The 26,689-nt window shown below is 50.6% G+C and overlaps 1 protein-coding gene across 3 annotated transcripts; it reads right to left on the reverse strand.

The window, feature by feature from the left end:
• Nucleotides 1–657: 657 nt before the first annotated feature.
• ANKLE2 (ankyrin repeat and LEM domain containing 2) lies at nucleotides 658–24,787 on the reverse strand. 3 transcript variants are annotated; one of them, XM_027125211.1, is made up of 13 exons: nucleotides 24,581–24,787; nucleotides 17,179–17,649; nucleotides 14,414–14,620; nucleotides 13,188–13,357; nucleotides 12,922–13,110; nucleotides 10,024–10,146; nucleotides 8,314–8,380; nucleotides 6,939–7,111; nucleotides 5,469–5,575; nucleotides 4,434–4,624; nucleotides 3,491–4,133; nucleotides 2,811–2,942; nucleotides 658–2,504 (listed from the first exon to the last, which is right to left on the reverse strand). In XM_027125211.1, the coding sequence occupies exons 1-13, from the start codon at nucleotides 24,765–24,767 to the stop codon at nucleotides 2,339–2,341; spliced, it is 2,826 nt and encodes a 941-aa protein (XP_026981012.1). In that variant the 5' UTR covers nucleotides 24,768–24,787; the 3' UTR covers nucleotides 658–2,338. The 3 variants fall into 3 exon arrangements, with proteins under 3 accessions (XP_026981012.1, XP_026981011.1, XP_026981013.1); XM_027125210.1 differs by having other exon boundaries at nucleotides 13,188–13,381; XM_027125212.1 differs by lacking the exon at nucleotides 17,179–17,649 and having other exon boundaries at nucleotides 13,188–13,381; nucleotides 24,581–24,786.
• Between the last annotated feature and the right edge of the window lie 1,902 nt (nucleotides 24,788–26,689).

A 26,689-nucleotide genomic window follows, 5' to 3' on the forward strand; every position in this document is an offset into this window, starting at 1 on the left:
TGACAGGAGGGATCCTGAGCTGACAGCAGTGGGAACAGTAGTGGTTCCTACTGACCGTGTTGCTGTTTGTTCCAAAATATTTTCTTTCTTTTGAGACGGCTGAGGAAGGAGGCCGAGGGCACGTGTAAGAAGAAACCCCTCCCTGCGGGCCTTGCGCGCACACAGACCTGTGTGGTTCCAGCAGCCTGGGGGGCAAACCCGGCTGGGGACGCCTGACGAGGCAGTCACCCCACAGCTGTTCCCTCTGAGCTGCAAATGCCTCTGGAAACATCCAAACACTATCCCGGAGGGTCCGTCTGGATCCAGGAGCGGGGAACCTTCCAGAGCCGCCTGCATGCAGCCCGTGGCACCTTAGCCTCTGCCCCCCGCTCAGAGGGTTCCTGTCACCTCTTCCCAACTGAAGAAGCGACACACTGTCAATGTCAGAAAAAGGTTCCCCATTTCCCAGGGCAGTTATAAAATATTCGATAGTTGAACTGAAGCCAAGGTTTTTCACAACCGTGTTGTTAGGAAGGAAAGGGCCCCAAACAGCAGATAAACCACTCTCAGATCAATGTTCTGTTTAACCAAAACACTGCTTAAAAGTTTGCTAAAAAGGACACTTTGCCTGGGCACAGGCGAGAGAGGTCTTCCTGAAAGCTCAGAATGATGATCACATGGTTTTAAAAATAATTTATTTCATTAAGTAGTTTTAAAAAGACAAAATCACCACAGGACACATGACTATGCATTCAGTGGAACCGGGGCCAACTTATACAAACAAATGGAGAAACAATCAAAGAAGGCCTAAACTTCAGAAAACAGGAGCAGAAGTCTGCAAAATACGGGCAAATCACTTTAGCTTCCATCTGAATATTTACAAAAATATATAGGACGCCACGGTCAAATATTAGACAAAACAGATCATCACTATGACTACATCTGTGTTCTGATTTCTTTGAGAATAGAGATGTCTTTTAAATGCCATTTGGTTTTTAGAACAGAATGTATTTTTCTGTCTTAGGCTTAAGTCGTCTGCTACACAAGTGAAAACACCCTGTGTAACAACCTTTTGAATTTTAAAATCCAAATCTTGGTTCCAATATTCCTGACCTGCCTCTCGTTATCGTGTGAAAGAAATAAGTTTCTGGGTTTTTTTTTACATAAATTTAAATTCAGAATATTTACAACTAAAAAATCTCACGTCTACTTGCTATCACTGTATATTCTCAAAAAGTAAGTTCGGGAAAACCAAAAGTGATTTACAAAAGGCACTGAACTCCACAGAAGCGTTAGAAGTTTTCACTTTGGATAAAACACTGGCAGTGTCCCCAGAACACCGCTGTGAGCAGTCGTTCGTGACACCCAGAGAAACAGCCCTCAGCTCAGCTGCAGCGTCCTGGCACAGAAAGCTCTGTGCGCAGACCCTCCAGCAGGTACAGCCAAGGGGGAGGGACGACAAACTGCACTAAAGGAACGGAGCTGGGATCAGATACGTCCTCCAAAGTAAACCTTTCTTTTCTGTACCAAAACGCAATGCTCTTTCATAAAGCAAATCCAACTGAAATGTGTTCTAAAATATGGGGTACATTTCGAAACTAGGCAACGCCTTTCAGATTATTTTATTACCACTGCACTGGCAGCTAAATAAGGTGCACTGTGAAAGGTCAAGTGCTGGTGAAAAGGAAATCACCTTCCAGTGACTGCTGGTGAGGGAGCTGTGTGTGACTATTTGCATGGCTCCCAACGGCTAGATTTTCTCCAAGAGAAAAGCTAGTTTCATCCTCTGGTCACTCACTTAAATGACTCAACTTGTAAGTGTCGCTGCAAGTCCCCAACACGTTGAAGGCTCGTTCACTCCTGGATGCCCACCTCGCCACTGTCTAACCAGCGGGGCTGAGCAGCAAAGCAGAGAGGCTTTTCTGTCACGAGCCAGGAAGTCAAAGACCCTCCCCAGGAAAGGAAGAGGCACGAAAGTCACCTGTGTTTTAGGAACAAAGCTGAAGTGAGTGCAGCTACTCTCAGGGGACGGGGGCCCGCGGGGCGCCCCGGCCTCTCTGGCGCCCTCCTGTGCCCCTGGGGCAGCTAACGAGCCTGTCGCCACCACACTGACGGTCTCCAGGAAATCTGCGTCTGAGTTCGCTTTCACCCACTTCTCTCCAAGTATCAGAAAGCGACATTTTATACAGGACACCTGCATCTTCTAAAATTCTTTTACCCTCTAAATGAGAACTGATATTCTTTCTCTGGGTGAAACTTTAGCAATAAACACATTACCTTTCCTTGTTCCTTTTTTCCTTTTGTTTTTTTTTTTTAAACCCAAAGAAAAAGCTGACCACCCCAGCAGCGCGCACGGGCCCTACAAGGTGGCGAGCTGGGCCAGGCGCGCCATCCGGTGGAGGTGGCCCCTGCGAGCGGGGCTGTAGCGCCCGGGGCTGCAGCGCCCGGGGCTGCCGCCGCTAGGAGGGCCACCGATGTCCAGCAGCTGAGACTTCACCTTCCCTTTCAGCGAGGGGCTGGGCCAGCTGAGGAAACGGAGAACGGGCGGTCAGCAGGGACGGCGGGGCGGGGTGGGGAGAGCGGAGGCCACAGACCGGAGCCGCGCCCCCGACCCGGGGACCGCTGGGGCTCCGGGAAGAGACGCCTCCCACGTGACTGCAAGCTCACACTACTGCGTCCCGCACGAGGGGCGCGGGACCGGAGCGGAACCCTGGTTGCCCCACCCCGCCCCCCTCAGCTCTCAGCAGCACCCCTTCTGCTCCGCCACCCCCGGCCAAGGGCGGGGAGCTCCCCCGTGAACCTGGCGACACCGTCCGCCGGGCTGCAGGTACCTCTGTCTGTCCGCGGGCGAGTAGCGCAGCACGGCACTCCTCCACCTGTGCAGGGCCGGGTACTGGTGAGGGTCCACGTCCGCACACTCCAGGGCCGCCAGAACATCGCGATCCAGTTTTGACGGCTCTTCTCTAGAAGGTGCGAGAGAAGCAGAACAGCCGTGACCACACACGCACCTGGCGCCACCGCCCCCTTCAGAACCAGCAGAGCAACAGAGGCGTGTGTGAGGCCCCAGCACCGCCACCGCAGGCTCCGGCGGTCCGGCCGACATCCAGGCAGCGGGGGGACGCACTGCCCGCGGGAGGAGACTCCGGCCCCAGCCCTGCTGGGAAGATGCGCTCTGCGTACCCCCCCTCCAGGATGATGGAGCAGAAGGTGGGACGGGCCATCAGCCGGGCAACTGAGACCGACCCCAAGACGACCTTTCTTCCAAAAACAAACTAAACCCACAGGACAGCTCAGTGATTGTGGGAAGCAAAGAGGCTGCAAGGACGAGTGAGCAAGGAGACCACCATCTCCCACCGGCCTGGAGGACACCCGAGGAGCCACATAGACTCGCGAGGGAGACGGAACCATAAGTGCCCGTCAGGCAGGCCAGGGTGGAGGGAACTGTCTGGGAATCACACAGTGGCGCCCGTGCCCACTGCCCCTCGACGTGTGTGTGCTTCCCGACTCATACCCAAAAAGGAAGAGGCTCTGGACGGACTCTTTCGAGGCAGGGACCCCCGAGGGCTCAGAACTGCCACCGTGACAGGCCTCTTGCGTGGGACTGTCGGGGTCCAGGCACGTGTCAGCCTTTCCAGCTGACATTCCGTGCTCTGTCCTTCCTTGGTCATTCCCGAGTTTGTCAGCAGCAAGAGGTCCTAACATGTCACTTTCTGCTGGGTTCACTCTTGATGTCAGGATCTTCTTATCTCTAGTTTTCACAGTTGGACGGGGTGTCTTATTAGAAAAGCTACTTTGTAGATTCTGCAAATTCAGTTTATCAAACTCCACAGTCAAGCCGGAGACAGGTGACAGGAAGGCGTCCTCCCCACTTGGGGCCTTTGGCCTCTTCCCACCCAGGGTCTTGCTGTCACTCGGGGGGCTGCAAAACCCATTTCTGCTGCTGCGGGGACTGGTCGGGGCTGAGGCTTCTATGAGGTCTGTCTTCTGCTCCAAGGGAAGGATGTCACACCCCGAGTCTCCAAAAGCAGCCACCGTGGGCTGGGTGTTGTTTCGGGCTGTGTTTTGCCGGTTTTTGATCTCTTCCAAGCTCATGTCATCATCTTCATCTAGAAACGCCCTCACGGAGATGGAATTGCTGCACTTCCTGTGACGGCCTGTGAGGGAGAGACGGTATGGATGGGGGCTGTGGGGTGTCACCCCGCACAGCGCAAACCCTGCAACGAGTCACTCCCGCATTCCAAGCCTCCTCCCTCCTCAGATTCCACGACAGAAAACCACTTGCAACATGCCTTGGGAAAGGCAAGCAGGAGCCCGCAGACAGAATGCCAGGCTCCAGGCCCAGCTGTTCCCCCTCACAGGCAGGAAAAGGAGAAGGAAGCCGGCTGGTTGCCACGGATGCGGCCACAGGACGGGCTGCCAGTCCCGCCGGCCGCAGACGCACTGCATGCTCTTACCGAGGGCTGAGGCGTCCTCCTGCAGACAGGCGGCATTTTCCCCCATGTCTTGTTGGGTCTTTTTGCCCACTTCCTGCTGGGTGAGATATTCTTCTAGTTTTTGCAGGCCCGCCTGGGAAGACAGATCAACAAAACAGCCCAGAAAGTCCCAGTATTCGACCCAGGGATACCCCAGCTCATGAGCCAGCTGCCTGTAAGAATAAAGCAAATTAACCAGTTGTGAGACCAGAAGAAAAACTCACAGAACTAACTAAACAGAAAAGGGCCATTTGACACTGGAAGTGCCAAAACGGCACCTGCAACCTTGGCTACAATTCCATGTTATCCTAAATTTGGGGCTGAATTAGTGCACTCCACTTCCTGAAGCAGCACTCCATCACTGGGTAGGACCCTGTTATAGAGCAAGCCAGGGTCACGGGGAGAAAGGAGACGCCAGCCGAAGTGTAGTGCTCACACCGACACTCACGAGCCATCAAAAAAAGGGCAAACGGTAAAACTCCACTAACAGGACATTTCGGTTCTCATGAAACCGTACAAAGTCGGAGATGATTCGGGTTTGGGCCAGACATGAACAGTTAGAGGTCCTTTTCACTTTCAAGTCGTAAACCTAAGGCTGGGCACATATTTTGAGAAAAAGTTCTAAAATGATTCAATTGAGCTTTATTTGCTCACACTGTAAATTAGCTTCTGAACTATGGAAAACACTTTTCAGGGGCTTCTTTCACTAGCAGCTTCTGGCCACGCCCCCCTCTCGTGTTTGATCTTCTCCATGGCTGTGCGGCACCTTCTCCCACACACTGTCATGCCCCTCGGCCACCCCACCCCCGGGAGGGACTGTTTTAACGGAGACTTTTGCTGCACAAGCTGCAGGGGGTACGTTCACAAGGAATTAGACCTTAGTGAAAAGGCCTTAAAAGTCTCCAGTCAACGCCTTCTGGGAACTGCTGTTTTGAAAGCCCCAGTCAGCACACGAGGGCACAGCACGCGAGGTGACACCAGCACTTGGCCCTCTGTCACTTTGTGCCCTTTAAGTACCTTCCCACTCTCTCGATGCCTCTCTCCGGATCAGACTTCCTGACGCTGTGGAAGAAGCCCGCTTTCTCTCGAGGCGGGGTTTTCCAGAGTCGGCGAAAATCTTCTGCCTAGAACGGAAGTGTGTTAAGCTGCGCTAGGCATCCACGTCACCAGGCAGCCCTCCCCCACCAACCCAGCGCGCGCAACATGCCCACTGCCCTGGAGCTAAGGGGCCGTGGCTGCGTCCTGGTGGGGCCAGGAGGGACCCTGGCAAGGCCTGGGCTGGGCTGAGGATCAGAGCTGACCCAGGAGGCCCCGAGGGAGACACTGCAGAGCTGTCACCCCAAGGGCCTTGAGTCACCTTGCCATCACATGACAGGAAAATAAATATTTGTGCTTTCGGTATTTCATGCAGCTGAATCTAATCCTAACGTTTTTATAGTTTCAGGGAACTAACTATCGATAGTCACAACTTTCTTTTCTTTTCTTTTTTTTTTTTGCGGGCCTCTCACTGTTGCAGCCTCTCCCGTCGTGGAACACAGGCTCCGGACGCGCAGGCTCAGCAGCCATGGCTCACAGGCCCAGCCACTCCGCGGCATGTGGGATCTTCCTGGACCGGGGCATGAACCCACATCCCCTGCATCGGCAGGTGGACTCTCAACCACTGCGCCACCAGGGAAGCCACAACTTTCTTTTAAGAGGAAAGATTATATACAGGTCAGTGTATGAAGTACCTCAGTCTGGAAGGTGAACACCGGAGTCTGCAAATGGAAGTTTCCTAGTGACAGTACAAATCCAAGGACCCTGGAATGGATAGCCTAGCCACCTGGGCAATATGGTGTGCGAAGGGCCATGGGCACCTGGGGGAGGGGAGTCAGGTGACGCTGGTGTGAGGAGCGTTAGCCCAGGTAAACCTCGCTTCTCGGAAGCACGGCTCATCACATACCTGCCCTGGCTAATGAAAACAGGGGCAGGCTTCCCTGGTGGCACAGTGGTTAGGAATCCGCCTGCCAATGCAGGGGACATGGGTTTGAGCCCTGGTGTGGGAAGATCCCACGTGCTGCGGAGCAACTAAGCCCGTGCATCACAACTACTGAACCTGCGCTCTAGAGCCCACGAGCCACAACTACTGAGCCCACGTGCCGCAACTACTGAAGCCTGAGCGCCTAGAGCCTGTGCTCCACAACAAGAGAAGCCACCGCTACCTGCAACTAGAGAAAGCCCATGTGCAGCAACAAAGACCCAACACAGCCAAAAATAAAATAAAAATAATAAAATAAATTTAAAAATAAGTAAATAAATGTTAAAAAATAAAGAAAGAAAGAAAGAACAGGGTCAAGACACTCGTTTCTGCAGGGAAGTTCTGAAGCCTCACTGACAACTCTCTGGGGTCCTGGTCTCCAGGACCAAACACAAAGCAAAAGGCTGGAACAACCCAGCATGCTGGTGGGATGGCCAGGAGCTATTCCAGAAGCTTCCACAGATGCTCACCTTGGACGGACTCAGGGGCCCTGCAAAGGCTCGCAGGGTCAGAACGGGGTCTCTGGGGCCACCTCCACCGTGGCTGATGTGAGAGACCTCGCCCGGGTGGTCTGAAGACCACAGCTCCCCGATCACGGGAGAAGACGTGTCCTCTGCCCTCAGGAGGGGCACGTAGTAGTGACCTGGGAGAGGAAACACACCAGGGCTGGACCATCTGCGTGGACAGCCCCACACCCAGTGGATGTCAGGCACCTGGGAACCAGCCTGGGCAACAGCGCGGTTGCTACCCCACGGGCTCTGCACGTGAGTCAGCGATGCTAACGGTGAATGAAAAGGCCGCCACAGCCCCAGAGCCAAAGGACCCGGGCAAGAGGCCAGTCCACGCCAGACTCCTGCACATAACGAGCCCTGCGTTCTTCCTCTGCAGGGAAGTAAAAAGAAGGGGGGGGGGGGGCGGCAAACACCTGCTCACCCCCAGGTTCTTACGAGGCAGGACCTGTGAACCAGAGCAGCGGAAGCCAAGCAGAGGAACATTACAAAGAAGACACGTTTGACCCCCTCCCTCCCCAGCTCCCTCTTCTGTTTCGTACGTTACAGTTTTGTATCACTGAACACCCGTCTCCAAACAGACCTAGAATCACAACCTGGAAAGAAGAAAGGCAGCGAGGCCACAGGGATGGGGCGGGGGGCAGGAAAGGCCCAGAGACGTCGGGCGAGCGACAGTGGTGGCCGCTGGGCGCCACCGCAGGCCTGGCCGACCCCTGCACTAAACAGAGACCAACGGGGAGTCGGGTAGGAATGGCAGCCGAGAGAGAAGTAAGGACGGGCAGACGGGGGAGGCCGAAGAGCCTCAAGCATCCGAGGCCAGGCCCTCCAGCGCGCGGGGCCAACTCCTCAAACTGCCCGGAAACAAGGCAGAGGAAGGGCTGGGAAATGCCTCCCGCCCCTGGCTGCCTTCGCGCCCCTGCGGCCTGCGAGCCGGGAGCTTGGGTCCAGAGGCGCCAGGCCCCGAAAGCCGAGTGCGAAGCGCTGCCCCGCAGGCCACGGTCTGAAAGGCCCTCGGCCTGGAGTGTGGCGATCCGGGGCGGCGAGGCCGCAGGGCGGGGGACCGGCTGGCCAAGGGGCTCCAGGCAGGCCCCTCCCACCTCCCCGCCACCCTGCAGGCTGTGCCCGAGGAAGAGGGCCGCGGAGGTCGAGGGGCAAGGCCGTGAGCAACAGACAAATGACAGACAAGTCAGTCTCCCAGGAGCAGGAGGTGCAGCACAGGGTAACTCGGAGGCTCCCAGCAGCCCCTGCTTCACTCCTGCACACAAGGCCTGGCCTAGATGCCGCCCAGGACTTGCCCCACCGTGTGCCACACCTCGGGCGCCCACTCCCCACTTACCCTTTAAATAGTCTCTAATCCGCTCCTTCAGTTCCACAGATTTATTTTTGCTTCTTTCACAAATAACCTGTTTTAAAAAAACAGAGTACGTAAACGCTCTAAATCTGATTGATCACATCTTATCATTAAAATGATTTCATAAGGGCAACTTGTAAAGTTGGTGAAACAAGGGTAGTGTCCTAACGCTGAGCATCTCATAAAGCCCACAATAAAAACGCGTGTGGAACAGCGGAGCCCTCCTTCTCGTTCTGTAACGGCTTCGAGGGGCCAGGACAAAGAAGAACCAGCTCTGAGATTACAGGCGAATTTTGTCTTCTTTCTTCATGCTGCTCTCCATTTCCTAATTTTCTGCAAGGAAAGGAAATCTTAAGGTACACCATCAAGTCAGAGCAGAGATGCAGACACGCCCGCACCTTCGGTCTGGGCGCCTCCCTGGCTAGGAGCCTGTCTGCTATGGTTTGGCTGGGTTGATATACAACTCCCATCTAACACGAACACAAGTTTTATTCTTGCAACTACAGGAATCGATGTTCTCAGCCATTAGAGAACTGTGAACATTTTAGCTACAAACAATAAAAAAAACCAAAAGAACCAATAACCTTAAAATAAGAAGGAAGGAACCACAAAATTACCACCTCCTGCCAGCCTGTGACAGAAACAAACTACAACCACACAGTGGACCCTTCAAATAGTGCAAGTATTTTCTTTTAAATTCTGTAACTGATTGTGAGAGATGTCCAACGCTCTAAAAACGTGTTACCAAATAGCACTTTATATTGAGAAAATACACATACCCATGCACACAAAAAGTTGAGTCAGATTTATGCAAAATAATGGTAATTTCTGAGTTGCGGAATTGTCCGGTAAATTTTATCCTTTTTACCTATATTCTAAACTTTCTACAGAAGTGGGCACGACTTACATAATCCCAGCAACTACAGAGGAAGTGGCACTGCCAGAATCGGACCTTACAGATTCTACTTCCAAAGGGCTGGCAGGTCCAGGCCAGCTCACAACTCCAATGCCTGGTACAAATTAACCATCTTCCAGTTCTTTTCAGGCCCACTCTCCTCTCCACCTCACTGCACAGAGGCACCTCTGCCCTCTCTAAGGCACATGTGCCCAACTGCTGACAGATCACGAAAAGGCCTGTTTCCTAAGGCTTGTATGGGCCAGGTGAGAATACCGGGGAGGGGCTCAGGACAGCGCCTGGTGCACACTGAGCTCAACACATGTCAGCTACTTGCAGCAGCAGCATCCTCACCAGCACGTTACCCCACCATCATCACCATCTCCACCATCCATCAGTCAGTCACCACCATCCTCACCAGCACCATCCTCATCACCACCATCCTCACCAGCAGCAGCAGCAGCGTGAGTGCCACCTCCTCTGCTCTCTCTGACCCTGGTCAGCTGAAGGACTCACAGAGGGAACTTGACAAAAGACAGTGAGCTGCTGAGAACAACCTGACCACCAGTTTCAGGAAAATAAAATCAGCAAACAGGCAGTTCACTCCCTCCTGGCTTTACAGAGGCAGCGTCTTCACAGAGTGCATCTTACTCAACAATTAGGGCTCTAAGGTGTGCCACAAGGCACACACAGTCACACAGAGTTACCTGCGTGGTCACAACAGCTGTGATCGCAGACTGTAATTTTATGTATTTTCATTTCTAACACTATGTAGTAATAGCATTTTAATAGGTACTTACATCTTCAGGTGTTTTATCATATTTATTTCTTGGGTTTTTTACAATCAAAGGGTGTGAAGAGAGCACATTGACCACATCTGCGTTTCCAAACTTACAAGCAAAATGCAATGGTGTGTCGTAGCCCTGAGAGAGATGAAAAGGAAGAACACTTACTTCTTATACACACTTTTTTGCTTCCTAAGGTTGCTTTAAGGTAAAAATAGGTATTTAGTAAAACAAACAATCAAACAAAAACACTCAAAAATAAAAGACTATAAAAAGACAGTGCTTTTATAACTGAAAAGCAACTGGCATGCTAGCACACACCCACTTTATGCCAGGGCGTGAGCCCGGCACAACGTCCCAGTTCCTGCGTGTCTAGTGCCTGTGGGAAGCTTACAACAGAGCTAGGGTGTAACACCTGCTCAGCAAACGGCAGCTTTAACAACTCAGGGCCCTGTACAATGTCTTAAAATCAATGTTCAAAAAGCAAAATAGGGCTTCCCTGGTGGCGCAGTGGTTGAGAGTCCGCCTGCCGATGCAGGGGACAGGGGTTCGTGCCCGGTCCGGGAAGATCCCACATGCCGCGGAGCGGCTGGGCCCGTGAGCCATGGCCGCTGAGCCTGCACGTCCGGAGCCTGTGCTCCGCAACGGGAGAGGCCACAACAGTGAGAGGCCCGCGTACCGCAAAAACAAACAAAAACAAACAAACAAAAGCAAAATAAACAGATGAAGACAACCTCCAGAATGAAGCAAAGACCACGATCCAGTCTGTGCTGAGAACTTTCTCTAGTCGCTAGTGTTGCAGCAAACGAAACTCTCCCCTCCTGACTTCACGAGGTTTTCCAGTGCGGACCTGCCCCTGGTGGCATCCTTCCCCGGGCTGCCCGCAGGCCAGCAGCCCCCGAGCTGTGGAACCACCACCTCCGGCACCTTCACCTGGACAGCCTCAGGCTCAGAGGCAGCTCATCCCAAACAGAATTCGCTCAAGTCCACCTGCGGCCACCGCACGTTCCAGCCCTCAGGTCCCTCCCTCCGGACGCCATGCTGCATTCGCCCAGAGCTTCTCCCCCAGCTCCAGCCCCCACTCCACTAGGCGACCCCGGGGCCTTGTGCAAGCCAATACCCGCAGGCCGGCTCCGATCCCTGCTCCACACCTTCTAGGGGCATCTCGCTACCTCAACATCCTGTCGGCACCACCACTCCCTCTCCCACACAGTCAGCCGCCGGGGCTCCGTGGGCCACCCAGGCCCTGTCAGCACCTCCGGCCGGCCTTCCACAGCTGCAGACGGCACAGGAAGAACGAGCAGAGCTATGCTCCAGTCAGGCGCTTCCTGGTCCATGGTCTACCTGAGTCGCCTCCAGCCCTGCGGCCCAGGCTCCAGCATCGGCACAGCTCCCGGCCAGCCCCACGGGGCCGGGGCCGCTGCACATCGGGGCGGCCGCGTCCACTCGGCGTTCAGGGCATCAGACCGCAACATGCCCCCCACACCCCTTTCCTCCTGGCCACCCCTCTCCCTCACCCACACAACGTCCTTCTCTAACCTGCTCTGAGCCCCGCCAACTTGACCCCAGCCTCTGCCCCATTCCCGCGCAGCCGGCAGGCTGTGGGCCCTCCCGCCACGCCTGGTGACCCCGCTTTTCCTCCACACCACACCCTCTGGGGAGCCCCCGGCCTTGCTGCACAGTCCAGGCGCTTGAGGCGATTCCTACTCTTAGCGCCTATGGTCAGGGGACGTGACCTGTAACATCTAGTTTCCAGAATTTATTCAGCGGTCTCTGTGGATCCACAGATGCGTATTTTCAACAAGCGCTGCAGGCGTTAAGAGAAGACTATTTCCCGCCGGGCACGTGTCCTGCATCGCGTGTAGGAGCTACACTTCCCGACTGAAGTGTCGCACAGCCTTACTGTGTTCACACTTAGTCTCATACACTTGGATTTGGTTCCTTCTGCCCTATTTCACACTTACTATTGCTTTCATGTAGCTACCGTTTTCTCTTTTATGCCCTTCTTTAATTTTGCTAGCATGGCCAAATTTATCTCCATTCCCCCTTTTCTTTCTTGCTAATTGAGAAGTTATTCTTGCTTGCAGTTCTGGGGTTCAATGTATCATATTCAGTATGTTACGAAATAATACAATAGGCTTTTGAAAATTCCCTCTCCTGCCCACCACGACTTCTCACACCCCTAGGTTTCTCTCAGAAACAATCCTTGGTTCTCAGCCATCTCTGGGTTTTCCCTCATATAAATATGTAAAAACTCTTCTGTTTCAAGAATCCTTACTTAAGCTTTGTGCACCATCTCCCCACTGGAACTTCCCTGGTTGTCCAGGGGTAAAGAATTCGCCTTCCAATGCAGGGCACATGGGTTCGATCCCTGGTTGGGGAGCTAAGATGCCACGTGCCACGGGGCAACTAATCCCGCATGCTGCAGCTACTGAGCCCACACGTCTTAGAGAGAGAAAAACCCAATGCCACAACTAGAGAGAAGCTCGGGCGCCTCAACGAAAGATCCCGCATGCCGCAACTAAGACCTGACGCGGCCAAAATAAATAAATGAATGAAATAAAAATTTAAAGAAAGACATATCTAGGACACTAGACTACAAGGCACCAAAACCTTCCTACGTCCTTCTCCCTTTAGCTTTGTGGCACTCGCCCACCCTCCTATCAGCTTGGGACTCTCTGAACAAAGGCCAGGAGGGACGTGTCCTGGGGACGGCTCCACCCCAGCTGGGACCCCGGCGCGCCAGCCAGCGGGGTGCACTTCTCACGTGTGAGCGGGTCTGGGTCCAACCGTATCTTTCTGAGTTCTCTGACCTCAACAAACGCACATCTCCTCTGAGCTGACGCAGTGCAGAGACATGGTAAATAAACACCCAAACACTGTTTCCACCCTGAGCCCGGCTACGAGGCGCACCACTCTGTCAGGGGTGTTGAGGTACAGGTCCACCACGTAGCAGATGCGTTTCTCCAGCATATGCGGCTCGTCGTCCGGGTACATGAGCCGCATAAACTCGGGGTTCTCCAGCGTCTCCAGGGTCAGCTGGCACAGGGCAGCCTGGTTCTCTTTGGCAGCAACATGCATGACGTTGTACCGACATCCTTCCTGGAACAAAACCACAGATTTTGGGCTTCACTTTCATCACCGCAGTCTTGATGCTATGATGCTGGAAGCAGGCTTACCTGTACGATGGTCGGGTTGTCCCCCGAACCAATCAGATACCGGGGATTACTCCAGATAAGGTCGGAAAAGGTGTCTTCCTCTCCCTTCTCCACAGCTTTCCGAAGTTTGGCCGTGAGATCTTGTGTACGAGGACTTTTATAACTGTTTGCTCGCTCTTTGCTTGCTGTTTCTGAATCAGACAAGTACAACCCATCTGTTAAGAGACAGAATTTAAGAACATTTAAGTTCACATTTTCTCATCATCCACTATGCGCTTCACTGAGGGCAAGAAAATCTTTCCCACAGAGGCTGACGATCTCCTTGTAGTGAAAAGTAAGAAACAAGCTGATCCACAGCAGACGGACGTGTGTCCCAGCCCGCAGCAGCGAGGGGAGGGCTCTGCGGAGAAGGCGGGGGAGGAGTGCGAGGGCACGCGGCCAGGACGCCACCCACACTCGCGAGGGGCCTTCCAAGAGCCAGGAGCACCCCCAGAAAGGCAGGGAGCCAGGAGGGACTTCTGCCGAATCACGACACCTGCGGAGGTAGGAAGGCTATCTTGAGGAAGCTTCACCAAGTGTGAGGGGCCTCTAAGCGCCCCAAATCACTCTGGCCTCCGTGAGGTGGCACACGGACTCTCGATCCAAGGCCAACCGTCTGCAAGGAAAGGCGCATCCTCGGGAGCCCCAGCCAGCCTGGGGAGCAGAGCAGCCGTGAGCCCATGGAGTGGAGGGGACCAGACGAGGCTGGGATGCCGGGGTTCTGTACGATGCTGACAGCAAAGGCCCCTCACAAGACCCTGGTCCTGAGCTAGGAGTGGCGCTGGCCAGCTTTCTGGCTGGACGGTTCAGCCACCGCAGAATCGTCTGCAGCCAAGCAGGTGCCACAGTCCTAGAAGGAAGTGTAGCTTCACGGGGGGAAGTAGAAAGGTCTCAGCACCTAAAAAGGCCCTGAACCCAACAGGCCACAGGGACAAGAGTGTGACAAAGGGGACAGGACAGAAGGCGATGGAGGCCCTTTTGCGGCTTCTCCCACGGTCCCCTCAGCAGCTGCCTGACCCACTTGGCCCCTGCCACTTCCACCCAGACCAGCCTACTGACCCACCCTCCTCCAGCTGCTCCATGGCCTGGGCCTCAGCTCTCTGTTCCCAGCAAACCAGGCTGCTCTCAAAGGTGGAGAGAACTAGTTACCAGGAAAGAGGGAACAAAATACCCAGGAGTAAATCTGACAGTAATGCCAGACAATTTACCTCTTAACCCACCACTGCTAAAGAGCGGCACTGTTTTCACAGGAGAAAGTGGTGAAGAGGTTTTGCTTGGAGAAGGGAAATAATCACAAGTTCCTCTAGCAAATTTCTCTGCATCTTCTCTGCTTGTAAAAGCCTTAAATCGGGATCCTTTGATCATTTTGACAGCTTGCAAGGCTTCCTTCTTGTCTTCATAAACATGAATCCTTTCTGTGTGGGAAAAGCAGAGACGAGGAACTGCAGCCACTGTCACTTAGTTCACACTTGAAGCCCTGGGTTTGGTAACTAACGACTGTTAGCCAGTGGTCTGGTTTTTCTCTTATTAATATTTCAGAGTTTTAATCTTCAAGAAAAAAGGGTTTACTTAGTGAAAAGAACACAATAACTTTGATCATATGTATGTACATGGATATAAATGATACATATCTTGTACCTGTATATGTAGTTTTTATATCCAAGTATACTATTCCATACCAAAAAGTAAAATTTTTGGACTAACGATCTAAATAAAAATAATTTTAAAAAGTAAGTAAAAAACTATGACTAGGGACTTCCCTGGTGGTCCAGTGGTTAAGAATCTGCCTTCCAATGCAGGGGATGTGGGTTTGATCCCTGGTCAGGGAAGTAAGATCCCACAGGCCGTAGGGCAACTAAGCCCATGCGCCACAACTACTGAGCCTGTGCTCTAGAGCCCGCAAGCCACAACTACTGAGCCCATGAGCCACAACTACTGAGCCCGCGAGCCACAACTACCGAGCCCACGTGCCTAGAGCCCGTGCTCCGCAACAAGAGAAGCTACCACAATGAGAAGCCCGTGCACCGCAACAAAGAGCAGCCCCCTGCTCGCCCCAACTAGAGAAAGCCCGCGCGCAGCAACGAAGACCAAATGCAGCCAAAAATAAATAAATAAATAAATTTATTTACTTATTTAAAAAAAAAGGTCAATAGGGGCTTCCCTGGTGGCGCAGTGGTTAGGAGTCCACCTGCCAATGCAGGGGGCACGGGTTCCTGCCCCGGTTCGGGAAGATCCCACATGCCGCGGGGCGGCTGGACCCGTGAGCCATGGCCGCTGGGCCTGCGCGTCCAGAGCCTGTGCTCCGAAACGGGAGAGGCCACGGCAGTGAGAGGCCCGCATGCCACAAATAAAGAAAGAAAGAAAGAATGAAGTCTTGCCATTTGAGGCAATATGGATGGACAAGGAGGGTATTATGCTGAGTGAAATAAGTCAGACAGAGAAAGACAAATACCATATGATTTCACTTATGTGGAATCTAAAAAACAAAACAAACAAAACAGAAACTGAGTAACAGATACAGAAAACAAGTGGTTGCCAGAGGTGGGTGGGTGGATTAACGGAAAAGTTGAGGGAAATTAAGAAGCACAAACTTCCAGTTACAAAATACATGAGTCACAGGAATGAAATACACAAGGAAAAAAAGAAAAAAAAAGGTAATAGACCTAAATCAAGATAGAGATTTCCCTTATTTGAAAGACAAAAAGGGAAGTTTAATAACATGCAGTATGGTTGATGGAATAGAAACAAGACGCCCGTTTTCTGTTTTTAGATAGATAAGAATGTACATTCCATATTGTATAGCAGAGAGACTGGAAAAGTTACTCTCTCATCCACAGTGAATGGTAACACCGTTTGGAGGGCAGTAGCCCTCAAAGTTTTAAAAATGCATACCTTTTGACCGGACACTTATAGTTACCAATTTTATAAAAATAAAAACAATGTACATACATACAGATATATTTTTTTCTTAAATTTAAATATATTAAAAATAAAAATAATGTAAATTTATATATACGAATAAAACAGAGTAAGTAGGGTGAGGAATGATACACAAAAGTACTTATTAAGTGGTTACTTCTACAGAGTAAGATTCTGGTGGGGAGGAAGAAATTTCACTTTTACTTTACAGACTATAAAATGTATACATCATATATACTTTGTTTTACAAAATGCAACTTCATTCTGATCAACATCAAGCTTTCATTACTTCTTTCCAATCCTATTTTAGTCTTGTTTAAAATTACAACTCTTTAATGTTGAAAATTATTTATACCTTCATTGGCCATTTGCATTCATTAATATAAGAGGTGGTCAGGTTACAGTGAATTTGAAAAAAAAGGAAAAAGGAGAAAGGAGGAGAGGAACTTCCCTGGTGGCGCAGTGGTTAAGAATCTGCCTGCCAATGCAGGGGACGTGGGTTTCAGCCCTGGTCCAGGAAGATGCCACATGCCATGGAGCAACTAAGCCCGCGTGCCACAACTACTGAGCCTGTGCTCTAGAGCCCGCGAGCCACAACTACTGAAGCCCGTGCACCTACAGCCCGTGCTCCACAACAAGAGAAGCCACCGCAATGAGAAGCCCGCGCACTGCAATGAAGAGTAGCCCCCGCTCGCCACAACTAGAGAAAGCCCGCGTGCAGCAACGAAGACCCAATGCAGCCAAAAATAAATTTATTTTTAAAAAAAGGGAGGGAGATGGTTAATCAAAAAATGGAACCAGCCCATAAATATCTGTAAGTGAAGTATATCTCCACAGAATCCAATTTTCTTAATTTCTAAAACTTTCTATATAGATTTACAAAAAATTCAGGAACACACTATATAAAAATGCTAACAATGGTTAATTTGGAGTGATAAGATTATGGTGTTTAAAGTCTTCTTTCTTCTCCTCTGTAGTCTGTGATTTTCAAAACCCCTCTCCCCCTGCTGTCCACGCACCACCTGTGTAAGAACCACGGCGCTGGTCACATTACCATTTCTCGCCGGGGCGTCCTCGTACGCTGGGCACACCCCATAGTATAGAGGCGGCTCTGCAGAGGCCCGCAGCATGGCTTCGTGGCTGCCGACCCCGGCCAAGGCACTGAAAGGCACTGAGCAGGTCTCAGACGTCACGGCATCTTCCTCCGGAGGATTCAAGCCCACACTATAACCAAAATCTCTGTCTTCAGAAAAGCTGACCCGCTCAGCCGGGCTCCCTACCGCAGACTTCACAACCCTTTGTGTGTCCTGGCCCAGGGCTGGGGCACCTGCAGTGGCGTGGTCTGGAGGGTGCGAAGGCAGTGTACTGTGCTCTAATAAAGCCCGAGCCAACTTTTTCTCAAAAATAAACCTTGTGGTTGATGTAATGGGTCCACATTTCAATCCAGCTTTGATAACTTCTTCTCTAAGGTCATCTGGATTCAGGAGTTTCAATCGAGCCAAGATGGTATCCATTGTCATTTCACCTAGGCCCAAGACAACAAAAATCAATCTGATGGCTGTAAAGTACATCTTCTCTTAAACGAATTCAGCAAAGTTGCAGGATGCAAGATTAATGCACAGAAATCTGTTACTTTTTTATACACTGATAATGAACTACCAGAAAGAGAAAGTAAAAAATAAATCCCGTTTAAAATCACATCAAAAAGAATAAAATGCCTAGGAATAAACTTAACCAAGGAGGTGAAGACCTGAATAGACAGTTCTCCAAAGAAGACATACAGATGGCCAACAGGCACATGCAAAGGTGCTCAACATCACTAATTATTAGAGAAATTCAAGTCAAAACCACAATGAGATATCACCTCACACTGGTCAGAACGGCCATCATTAAAAAGCCTACAAATGATAAATGCTGGAGAGGGTGTGGAGAAAAGGGAACCCTCTTGCACTGTTGGTGGGAATGTGAATTGGTGCAGCCACTATGGAGAACAGTATGGAGGTTCCTCAAAAAACTAAAAATAGGGACTTCCCTGGTGGTCCGCCTTCCAATGCAGGGGATGTGGGTTCAATCCCTGGTCAGGGAACTAAGATCCCACATGCCGCCAGGCAACTAAGCCCATGCACTCCTGAGCCCTCACGCCACAACTAGAGAGAAGCCTATGCACCGCAACGAAAGGTCCCGCATGCTGCAATAAAGATCCCAAGTGCTGCAACTAAGACCGATGCAGCCAAATTAAATAAATAAATAGATTAGAACTACCATATGATCCAGCGATTCCACTCTTAGAAAGAAAACAAAAACATTAATTTGAAAAACTATGTGCACCCCAATGTTCATAGCAGCATTATTTACAATAGCCAAGATATGGAAGCAACCTAAGTGTCCATCAACAGATCAATGGATAAAGATGTGGCATGTACACACAATGGAATACTACTCAGCTATAAAAAAGAATGAAATCCTGCCATTGGCGGCAACATGGATGGACAAGGAGGGTATTATGCTGAGTGAAGTAAGTCAGGCAGAGAAAGACAAATACTGCGTGTAATCACGAATGTGTGGAATCTAAAAAATAAAACGAACTAGTGAATACAACAAAAAAGAAACAGACTCACAGATTTAGGGACCTAGTGGTTACTAGTGGGGAGAAAAGAGAGGGGAGGGGCAAGATAGGGGTATGGGATTAAGAGATGTCTATGTATAAACTAGACAAGGAACGAGGATAGATTGTACAGCACAGGAAATTATAGCCATTATCTTGTAATAACTTTAACTTTTAATGGAGTACAATCTAAAAATACTGAATCACTATGCTGTAACCTGAACCTAATATGATATTGTAAATCAACTATACTTCAATTTTTTAAAAAGTGGCAAAAACGCTCGCTTCAGGGAATTCCCTGGCGGTAGTGGTTAGGACTCCATGCTTCCATTGCAGGGGGTTCAATCCCTAGTCGTGGAACTAAGATCCTGCAAGCCTCGTGGCACAGCCAAAAAAAAAAAAAAGCTGGCTTCAAATTTTCATTTCAATCCACTATTTCCCCATATTCTCTGGAGTCTATGAACTTTCTATGAGAATTTTCATTAGGTTTTTGTTTCCGGATTTATAACAATCTAAACAAGATTAAGATGGGCAGTGTCTGGTTCATTCGGACAAGAATCTTACAGCCCAGTGTCATGACATGATCTGATCACACCAACATTCTAGGGAGGTCAGCATGCTGGGGAAACAGGCACACCCATCAGCTGTCACCTGCAGTGTGATTAGGAACAAATTCCCAGGAAAGCAACTGGATAATATGCGTCAAAACTCCAACTGCAGAAAGTTATCCTACGGATACATTTGCACTTTATTTCATAAGTCATGAGAAATTATGCAAAGATTTAAACAGAAGACAATACAGATAGCTCCACAGTCATTTTGCTAATACTGAAAACAAACAGCTAATGTTTAACGTCTGGGGGGCTTCCCACATGCCTGGCTCTGTCCTAAGCACCCTGCCTGCACGAAATTATTTAAAATTCACGATAACTCCACATGGAGATTTTTCACCACTGCTCACTCCTGCTGTACAGATGGAGATCCTAAATCAGAGAAGCTAAGTAAACTTGTTCAAGTTATTCAGCCACCAAGCAAGCGGATGTGAACTGCAGCTGGAGCTTTAATCAGTATATTTACAGAAAGAGCAGTTAAATCTATGGGGTAGAGGTTTAAGCATGGTCAGCCAGAATTGGGGAGAAGGTAAGAAATGACAGGGTACAGGCCACTGCTGCAGTTAATGGGGCTGGAGATGAGTGCTCAGACTAGAGAAAAAGGATGTCTCGACCACAGATTAGATGCTGGGGTCGGTGGGTGGGGGGGTGTCTGAGGGATTGCAGTCAGCCTACGATAGATAATACCTAGGTTTCCAGCCTGGACGCTTAGAAAGAGATTCTGCCCAAGGCAGAGAATATGAAAGAACAAATGGGGATTTAGGCGTTGAGCATTAGAAACACCCACTGCACATCAAGTGGGCATTCTGATTTTCAAGTCTGAGATTCAGAAGATAAGCTCAGAGTGAGAAAAACAGCTCCGGGAGTCATGAGCCCATAGGCGGTGGCTATAACCCAGGGATAACAAGGAACACACATGGCCAGTAAGACAAGAATGGGATCTGAGTAACAACAGAGATTGAAAGACAGGTGAGAAAGAAGACAGACTTGAAGAGGCGATCAAGAAAGAACCGGACGTGTTAATACTGTTTATCAGTGAAGCTAGAGTAGAGGCTTTTAGGAGGTGTTTACAGATGAAATTATAGGATATCCCAGGATTGGCTTTAAATTACTCCAGGAGAGCAAAACAGAGGGGGCAGTGACAGATAAAACAAGACTCAAAATACTAATACCTAATACTTGCAGCTGGATGATGGAAATTTCTGCATATTTCTTTTTTAATAACTTTTTATGATACCACCCTCCCCCCTCCAAGATTTCAAAAATGGCTATTACTTATTTTAAACAGTGAATGTATTGCACAGCCCCCTCTAGAGCTGCCAAAGAACATGAAGGGGGAGGCCAACTGACCACAGGATTCCACTCAGGGAGCAGCCCTAAGGGTAGTCTCTGAATATTGGGTATAAGGGCAACAGAAGTGATAAGGAACTGATATGAAAGGTATAGGACAGGCTGAAGCCACATGCAAGGCAAAGTCTGAGGGGTAGGGGCGACTAGGGCAGATGCCAGGAATAAACAGAGAGGAATCCACCCAATCCTGGTAATATTCTCTTCTGCATACCCTCCCTGTGTGTTTACTCAAAAGCTACCTTTTTTTCCAGTAAATTTATTTATTTATTTATTTATTTATGGCTGTGTTGGGTCTTCATTGCTGCAAGTGGGCTTTTCTCTAGTTGAAGCGAGCAGGGGCCACTCTTCGTTGTGGTGCGCGGGCTTCTCATTGTGGTGGCTTCTCTTGTTGCGGAGCATGGGCTCTAGGCACGCGGGCTTCAGTAGTTGTGGCTCGCGGGCTCTAGAACACAGGCTCAGTAGTTGTGGTGCACGGGCTTAGTTACTCTGTGGCACCTGGGATATCCTTCCAAACCAGAGCTCGAACCCATGTCCCCTACATTGGCAGGCGGATTCTTAACCACTGCACCACCAGGGAAGTCCTAAAAGCTACCTTTTTAAGACAGGCTAGTCTGAGGGGGTTCTGTCCTTGTAATCAAGCAAGCCCCAAATGGAACAATTACATTACATTATATCACTAACTGGGTGAGCTTGGGCAATTATGTAACTCTAAGCCACAGTTTCCTCATCTATAAAAAAGACATAACAACAGCTCTACTTCTTAGCTTGTAATGAGAATTAGATAAAATAATGGATGTATTTGACACTGACAAATTATCCATTAATGTCAGTTAGGGCTATGAAGTTATCAAGTAATACAGACTTATCAGCCTTGGAGAATACATAGCATGCTAGAAAGTCAACTTGAATAAAGACAAACATGTACACTCTGTTTCTAATATTCTTTTCTTTTTTTTAATTTTTGGCTGCGTTGGGTCTTCGTTGCCGCGTGCGGGGCTTTCTCTAATTGCGGCTAGTGGGGGCTGCTCTTCCTTGTGGTGCGTGGGCTCTAGACACGCGGACTTCAGTAATTGTGGCACATGGGCTTAGTAGTTGTGGCTTGCAGGCTCAGTAGTTGTGGAGCACGGGCTTATTAGTTGCTCCGCGGCACGTGGGATCTTCCCGGACCAGGGCTCGAACCCGCGTCCCCGGCATTGGCAGGTGGATTCTTAACCGCTGCGCCACCAGGGACACCCTGTTACTAATATTCTTAATACAATAAACAAGTATCTGCTCACGTGTGGAAAAGAAACAAAGGATAAAGCAGAAAATAATGAGACTGCTTAGCTTCAGGGGAGGGTGTGAACCAGACAGTAAGGACAGAGGGCAGGGGGAGCAGCACTTCTGAATACGCCTTTACACGTTCTGACCTTTAGAAGCATGTTTAATTCACATACACAAAAAATACGTGGATAAACAAATAGACGGGGGGAGACCCCCAAGTGGAACGCAAACCAAAACAAATTCGCTCAAGGGTGTTACAAGTTCGTATCATAATGAGTGGGAGAGAAGGAACGTACTAACTGAAAGATAACAGCACGTGACCACGTCCTCTAAGGGTAAAGACAGAGGAAGGACAGACAAACACTATACTCTAGCTGGCAGGTGGGTTTTCACGGTGGTATAGGTGAGCAATTCCGAAGCTATCTTATGTGTGCTCTAGGAACCAGCAAATAATTGGATACACTGTGGCTAATGAGAGCCAGTCTCCTCACTGAGAAGGGAGAAGCCCTCAGCAAACTTCTGTAAAGGGCTGGGGAGTAAATTTTGAGTCTTTGTGAGCCTAAGTCCCCCCAAACACTCAAGAGCCACAGAAGGAAGAATATGGCTGTGTTCCAAAAACAGGTGCGGGCAGGATCTGGCCCGTGGGCCACAGTTTGCTGACCCTGGGCTGGAATTAGAAGTGTCTGCCAGACCTCCATCCACTGACTGATAGATAGACAGAGATGTAAAGGTACAGGTATAGGAAACTGAGGTAGGTCTGCAGACTGGATAATACCTCCTGGCTTTCCTACTTGTAGTGATTATGTAAGATACTAACATTGGGGAACCTAAGTGGATTTCATTAACTGCTTATTTTGTAATAATAATAAACACAAGAAGTTGAAAAACAGTACAGAGAGGTCCTGTGGACCCACCACGTGGCTTCCCTCAGTGGCACACCGTAAACACTGCAGTGCGCCATCCAAACCAGGCAGCTGCCCCTGGCGCAGCGTAGCGAACTAGACAGTGGCCTCACCAGGTTCTGCAGCCACTCTCCTCTTGTGGCTCTCTGTATGTAATTCCATGATCGTTTATCACACGTATAGCTTCACATGGACATGACTGGTTCCTGAACTGTTCCATCACCACAAAGATCTCCCTCCTGCTGACCTTCTACTGTCATATCCAACCTCCGCCACTGTCCCCTACCCTCGGCAACCACTGACTTGTCCTCTGCCGTTATAATACTTCCGTTTCAAGAATGTTACATAAATGGAATTGTACACTACAGACTTTCTGAGACCGGCTTTTTTCACTCAGCGTGATGCCCTTGAGCTCCACCCAAGCTGCTGATGGATCAACAGTTCTGCCTCACTGCTGAGCAGCATTCCACAGCTCGGAGGTGCCAGTTTTACCATTCACCCCTCGAGACACAACTGGGCTGTTCCCAGTTTTTGGCAATTACAAATAAAGCTATAAACAATCGCATATGGGTTTTTGTGTGAAAATAAGTTTTCGTCCTTCTAGGATAATGCGCAGGAGTGCAGTACACGTTCGACTATTTGAGAAACTGGCAGTCTGACCTCAGAATGGCTGCACCTTTAAAATTTCTACCAGCAGTAAATGAGACCCAGTTTCTCAGCATTTCCACCAGCATTACCAAATGTCGTCGGTATTTTTTATCTTAGCCATTCTCATAGGTGTGTGGTGGTATCTCATTGTAAGTTCGATTTGTATTTCACTACTGGCTGGTGATGTCGAACATCTTTTCACATGTGTTTATTTGCTCTGTATTAATGACTTAGAAATGAAAGCTAAAAATTAAAAAATAATTTAATGAATAAGTCACTCGAAACTCTAATCTCGTAGCCCCAGACCCCACTGGCCTCACACGTCCTTTAGCTTTAGGGTCTGCAAGCCTTTCGACTCTGGCGTCCTGCGCTGGGTTTTCTGGCACGGTGTTGACAGTGTAACTGGACAACTGAGCATGCTGTTTCCTAAAAGTACCACCTGAAACTTTCTTAAGGGGATGAGAGAAGGTAGGACAATCAGCATCTCAACAGGGTGGAAGGCAAGCTGGACCTCGTGTCAACAGGCCTACGTCCCCACCTGGCTTCTGCCTTGGACCTGTGTCATCTCTGCCGAGCAGGACCTTCCTGGAGCCTGTTTCCTCAGCTGTAAAAACTAAGTCACCCATAAGGACGGCTTTAGCCCTCAGAGTTCAAGGTAGTTCATCAACTATGCTTTCTGCTAATAAAATTTCATCTTATCAGGGTACTTGAGGAGCTCTTGCTTATCCTCCAGGAAGAAACCAGACTTGCGGGCAAGAGGGTGAATGAAAACTGAACGAAGGCGCGTTCCGGAAGCGCGCAGAGCGCACACGGTCTTCTCAGTCAAATCAGGGGGTCAAACCAGCAAAACTGCGCACAGACGCGGCACCCAGGCTCCCACCCTCTACTCTCTCCCACCGTCTGTGCGCGGAGGACTCGTGACTTTTACTCCAGGTCTTTTCCCAGAACCCCCGACTCAGGCCGGGGAGGAGAGCCCCGGGAGGCGGGAGGGGAGGGGAGGGGGTCCCGGGCTGGGGAAGAGGGGGCTGAGGATCCAGGCCGGGGAGGGGCGCGGGCCCACCGGCGGACCGGCCTTACCTGGATCAGGGACTGGGCCCGCGGCCGCGCAGGGCGGCGGGTCGGGGGGCCCGCTCCGGCCCAGGCCCCGCGGCCGCCTATCCAGCCGCCGCACCAGCCAGCGCACCGCGATCAGCAGCACCGAGGCGCCCAGCAGCTCCCAGGCCAGCGCCGCCCACTCGGCCGCCGCCAGCCGCGGCCACAGCATCGCCGCCGTTCGTCCTGTCGCCGTTGCCGTCGCCGCAGCCGCCGCCGCCGCCCAGGTCCGCCCGCCCGAGGACCCCGCGTGCCGGGCTGCCTGCGCCACTGCCTGACGGCGCCGCGCACGGGGACGGCCGGCGCGGGGCCGGGTCTGCACGCGCGAGACAGGGCGCTCGCCTCCGCGCCCGGCGGCCCGACGGAGGAGCGCGACCGCAGCCCCTGCAGGCGCGGGGCCGGTGAGGACGCTGTCAGGCAGTGGCGCGGGCAGCCGGCACGCGGGGTCCTCGGGCGGGCGGACGGCCCCCCGGGGCGGGTCCAGCGGTCCCAGAGGCCCGGGGCGGGGTGTCCGGGGGAGGGGTCGTCCTGGGCGGGCTTCGGGCCGCAGCCATGCGGTCCGCGAGGATTCCGCGCTGGGGCTTCAGCCCGCAGGCTGGCCGGGCCCAGGTTACGGTCGCGGCGGGACCACAAATGAACCACTCCGGTTTCCCTGGAAACAACCAGCTTTGTGTTGCGCTGGGTGGAAACTTGGCTGCTTCGGCAGGTAAAAGCGACCAAGATCCTACAGGCGAACGTCGGGTATGTTACTCTCACGGACACACTTTCAAACAGCAGAGGTTCTGACAGCTTGGGATTCTAAAGAACGAGTTTCTCCGCCGAAGCAAGCCGACTTTCCAGCCGCAGCGTGACTCCTGTTAACTTTGCAGCAGACTCGTCTCTGCGTCTGGCTTATCGGGCTCGGATTACTCTCTTAGCCGGAGTAGGTTACTTTCTCACCACCCTAGCCCTGTGGGCACCCACGGCTTCCCAGAAACGGATGCACAGCTGTACCTAAGGTGTCAGGCTCCACGCTGTGTGACCCCATTCACTGGACGTTCACGCAAAGGGACAGGCAGGGGAGTGGTCGCCGCGGGCGGGGCAGGGGCTGACTATAAAGTGGCTTAGGGAATTTTAAAGACTGCTGGAAGCTTTTGTCTTAATTGTGGTAGTGTCACACAACTACATATGCTTGTCAAAACTCTCAGGCATGTACAATAAAAAGGGTTAATTTTACTGTGTAATTTATACATTAACTTTTTAAATAGAAAAAAACCTAAAGAAATAAAATTGACATCCTTGGTTAAAAAAAATTGGATGGTACTAACAGTCAATCGAGCACAACAGAAGCATCAGTGAATTTGAGGATGGGTGAAATGCAAATTAAACCCAGAACGATACTACTTTACACCCACCAGGATGGTTAAAATTAGAAGAGAGTATCAAATTTTGGTGAGAATGTGGAGCAGTTTTATAATTCTCATACACTGCTGGTAGGAGTGTATAATGAGCCAACCACTTTGAAAACTATGAGGCAGTTTCTTGTAAAGTTAAACGTAGGCCTCCCTATGGTTCAGCAGTGCAGCCCTAGGTGTGAAAAAGAAAGTTCACAGAATGTTCATAGCAGCTTTATTCATAATAGCCAAACGAGAAACGCCCAGATGTTTGGATAAACCCCATAAGAATGGATAAACAAATTTGGAATCATCATATGATAATCCTATGGAGGTTTATTATTAGCAACAAGGTGGCTGAATCTGAAAACCATGCTAAGCAAAAGAACCCCACACAAAAGTGGTAAGGCAGAGCTTATGGTGATAGAAATCAGAACAGGGGTTGCCTCTGAGTGGGGTGGTGAGCTGGGAGGGACATGAGGGGACATTCACTGTGAAAGAGACGCTCTGCATCTTATTGTGTTGATAGTAATACAGGTACACATTGGTTGACATTTATCAAAACTCACCAAAATATACACTTAAAATCGGTGCCTATTTTAGTGTAAATTCTGTCTACATTTAAAAAGGAAGAGGGGGGCTTCTCTGGTGGCGCAGTGGTTGAGAGTCCGCCTGCCGATGCAGGGGACACGGGTTCATGCCCCGGTCCGGGGGGATCCCA

Source organism: Aethalodelphis obliquidens, unplaced genomic scaffold (genome assembly GCF_003676395.1).
Source record: "Aethalodelphis obliquidens isolate GAN/ISIS:26980383/991018 unplaced genomic scaffold, ASM367639v1 scaffold28, whole genome shotgun sequence".
NCBI lineage: Eukaryota > Metazoa > Chordata > Mammalia > Artiodactyla > Delphinidae > Aethalodelphis > Aethalodelphis obliquidens.

Bases quoted from the DNA above. Each gene is read 5' to 3' on its own strand.
- ANKLE2 (XM_027125210.1), bottom strand. From the start codon at position 24,767: ATGCTGTGGCCGCGGCTGGCGGCGGCCGAGTGGGCGGCGCTGGCCTGG. The intron at 2,943-3,490 runs GTATGAGTCGGG...CGCACCTTCTAG, and splicing joins CAGAGCCTCTTCCTTTTTGG to AGAAGAGCCGTCAAAACTGG. The intron at 2,505-2,810 runs GTACCTGCAGCC...CCGTTTCCTCAG, and splicing joins TCGCCCGCGGACAGACAGAG to CTGGCCCAGCCCCTCGCTGA.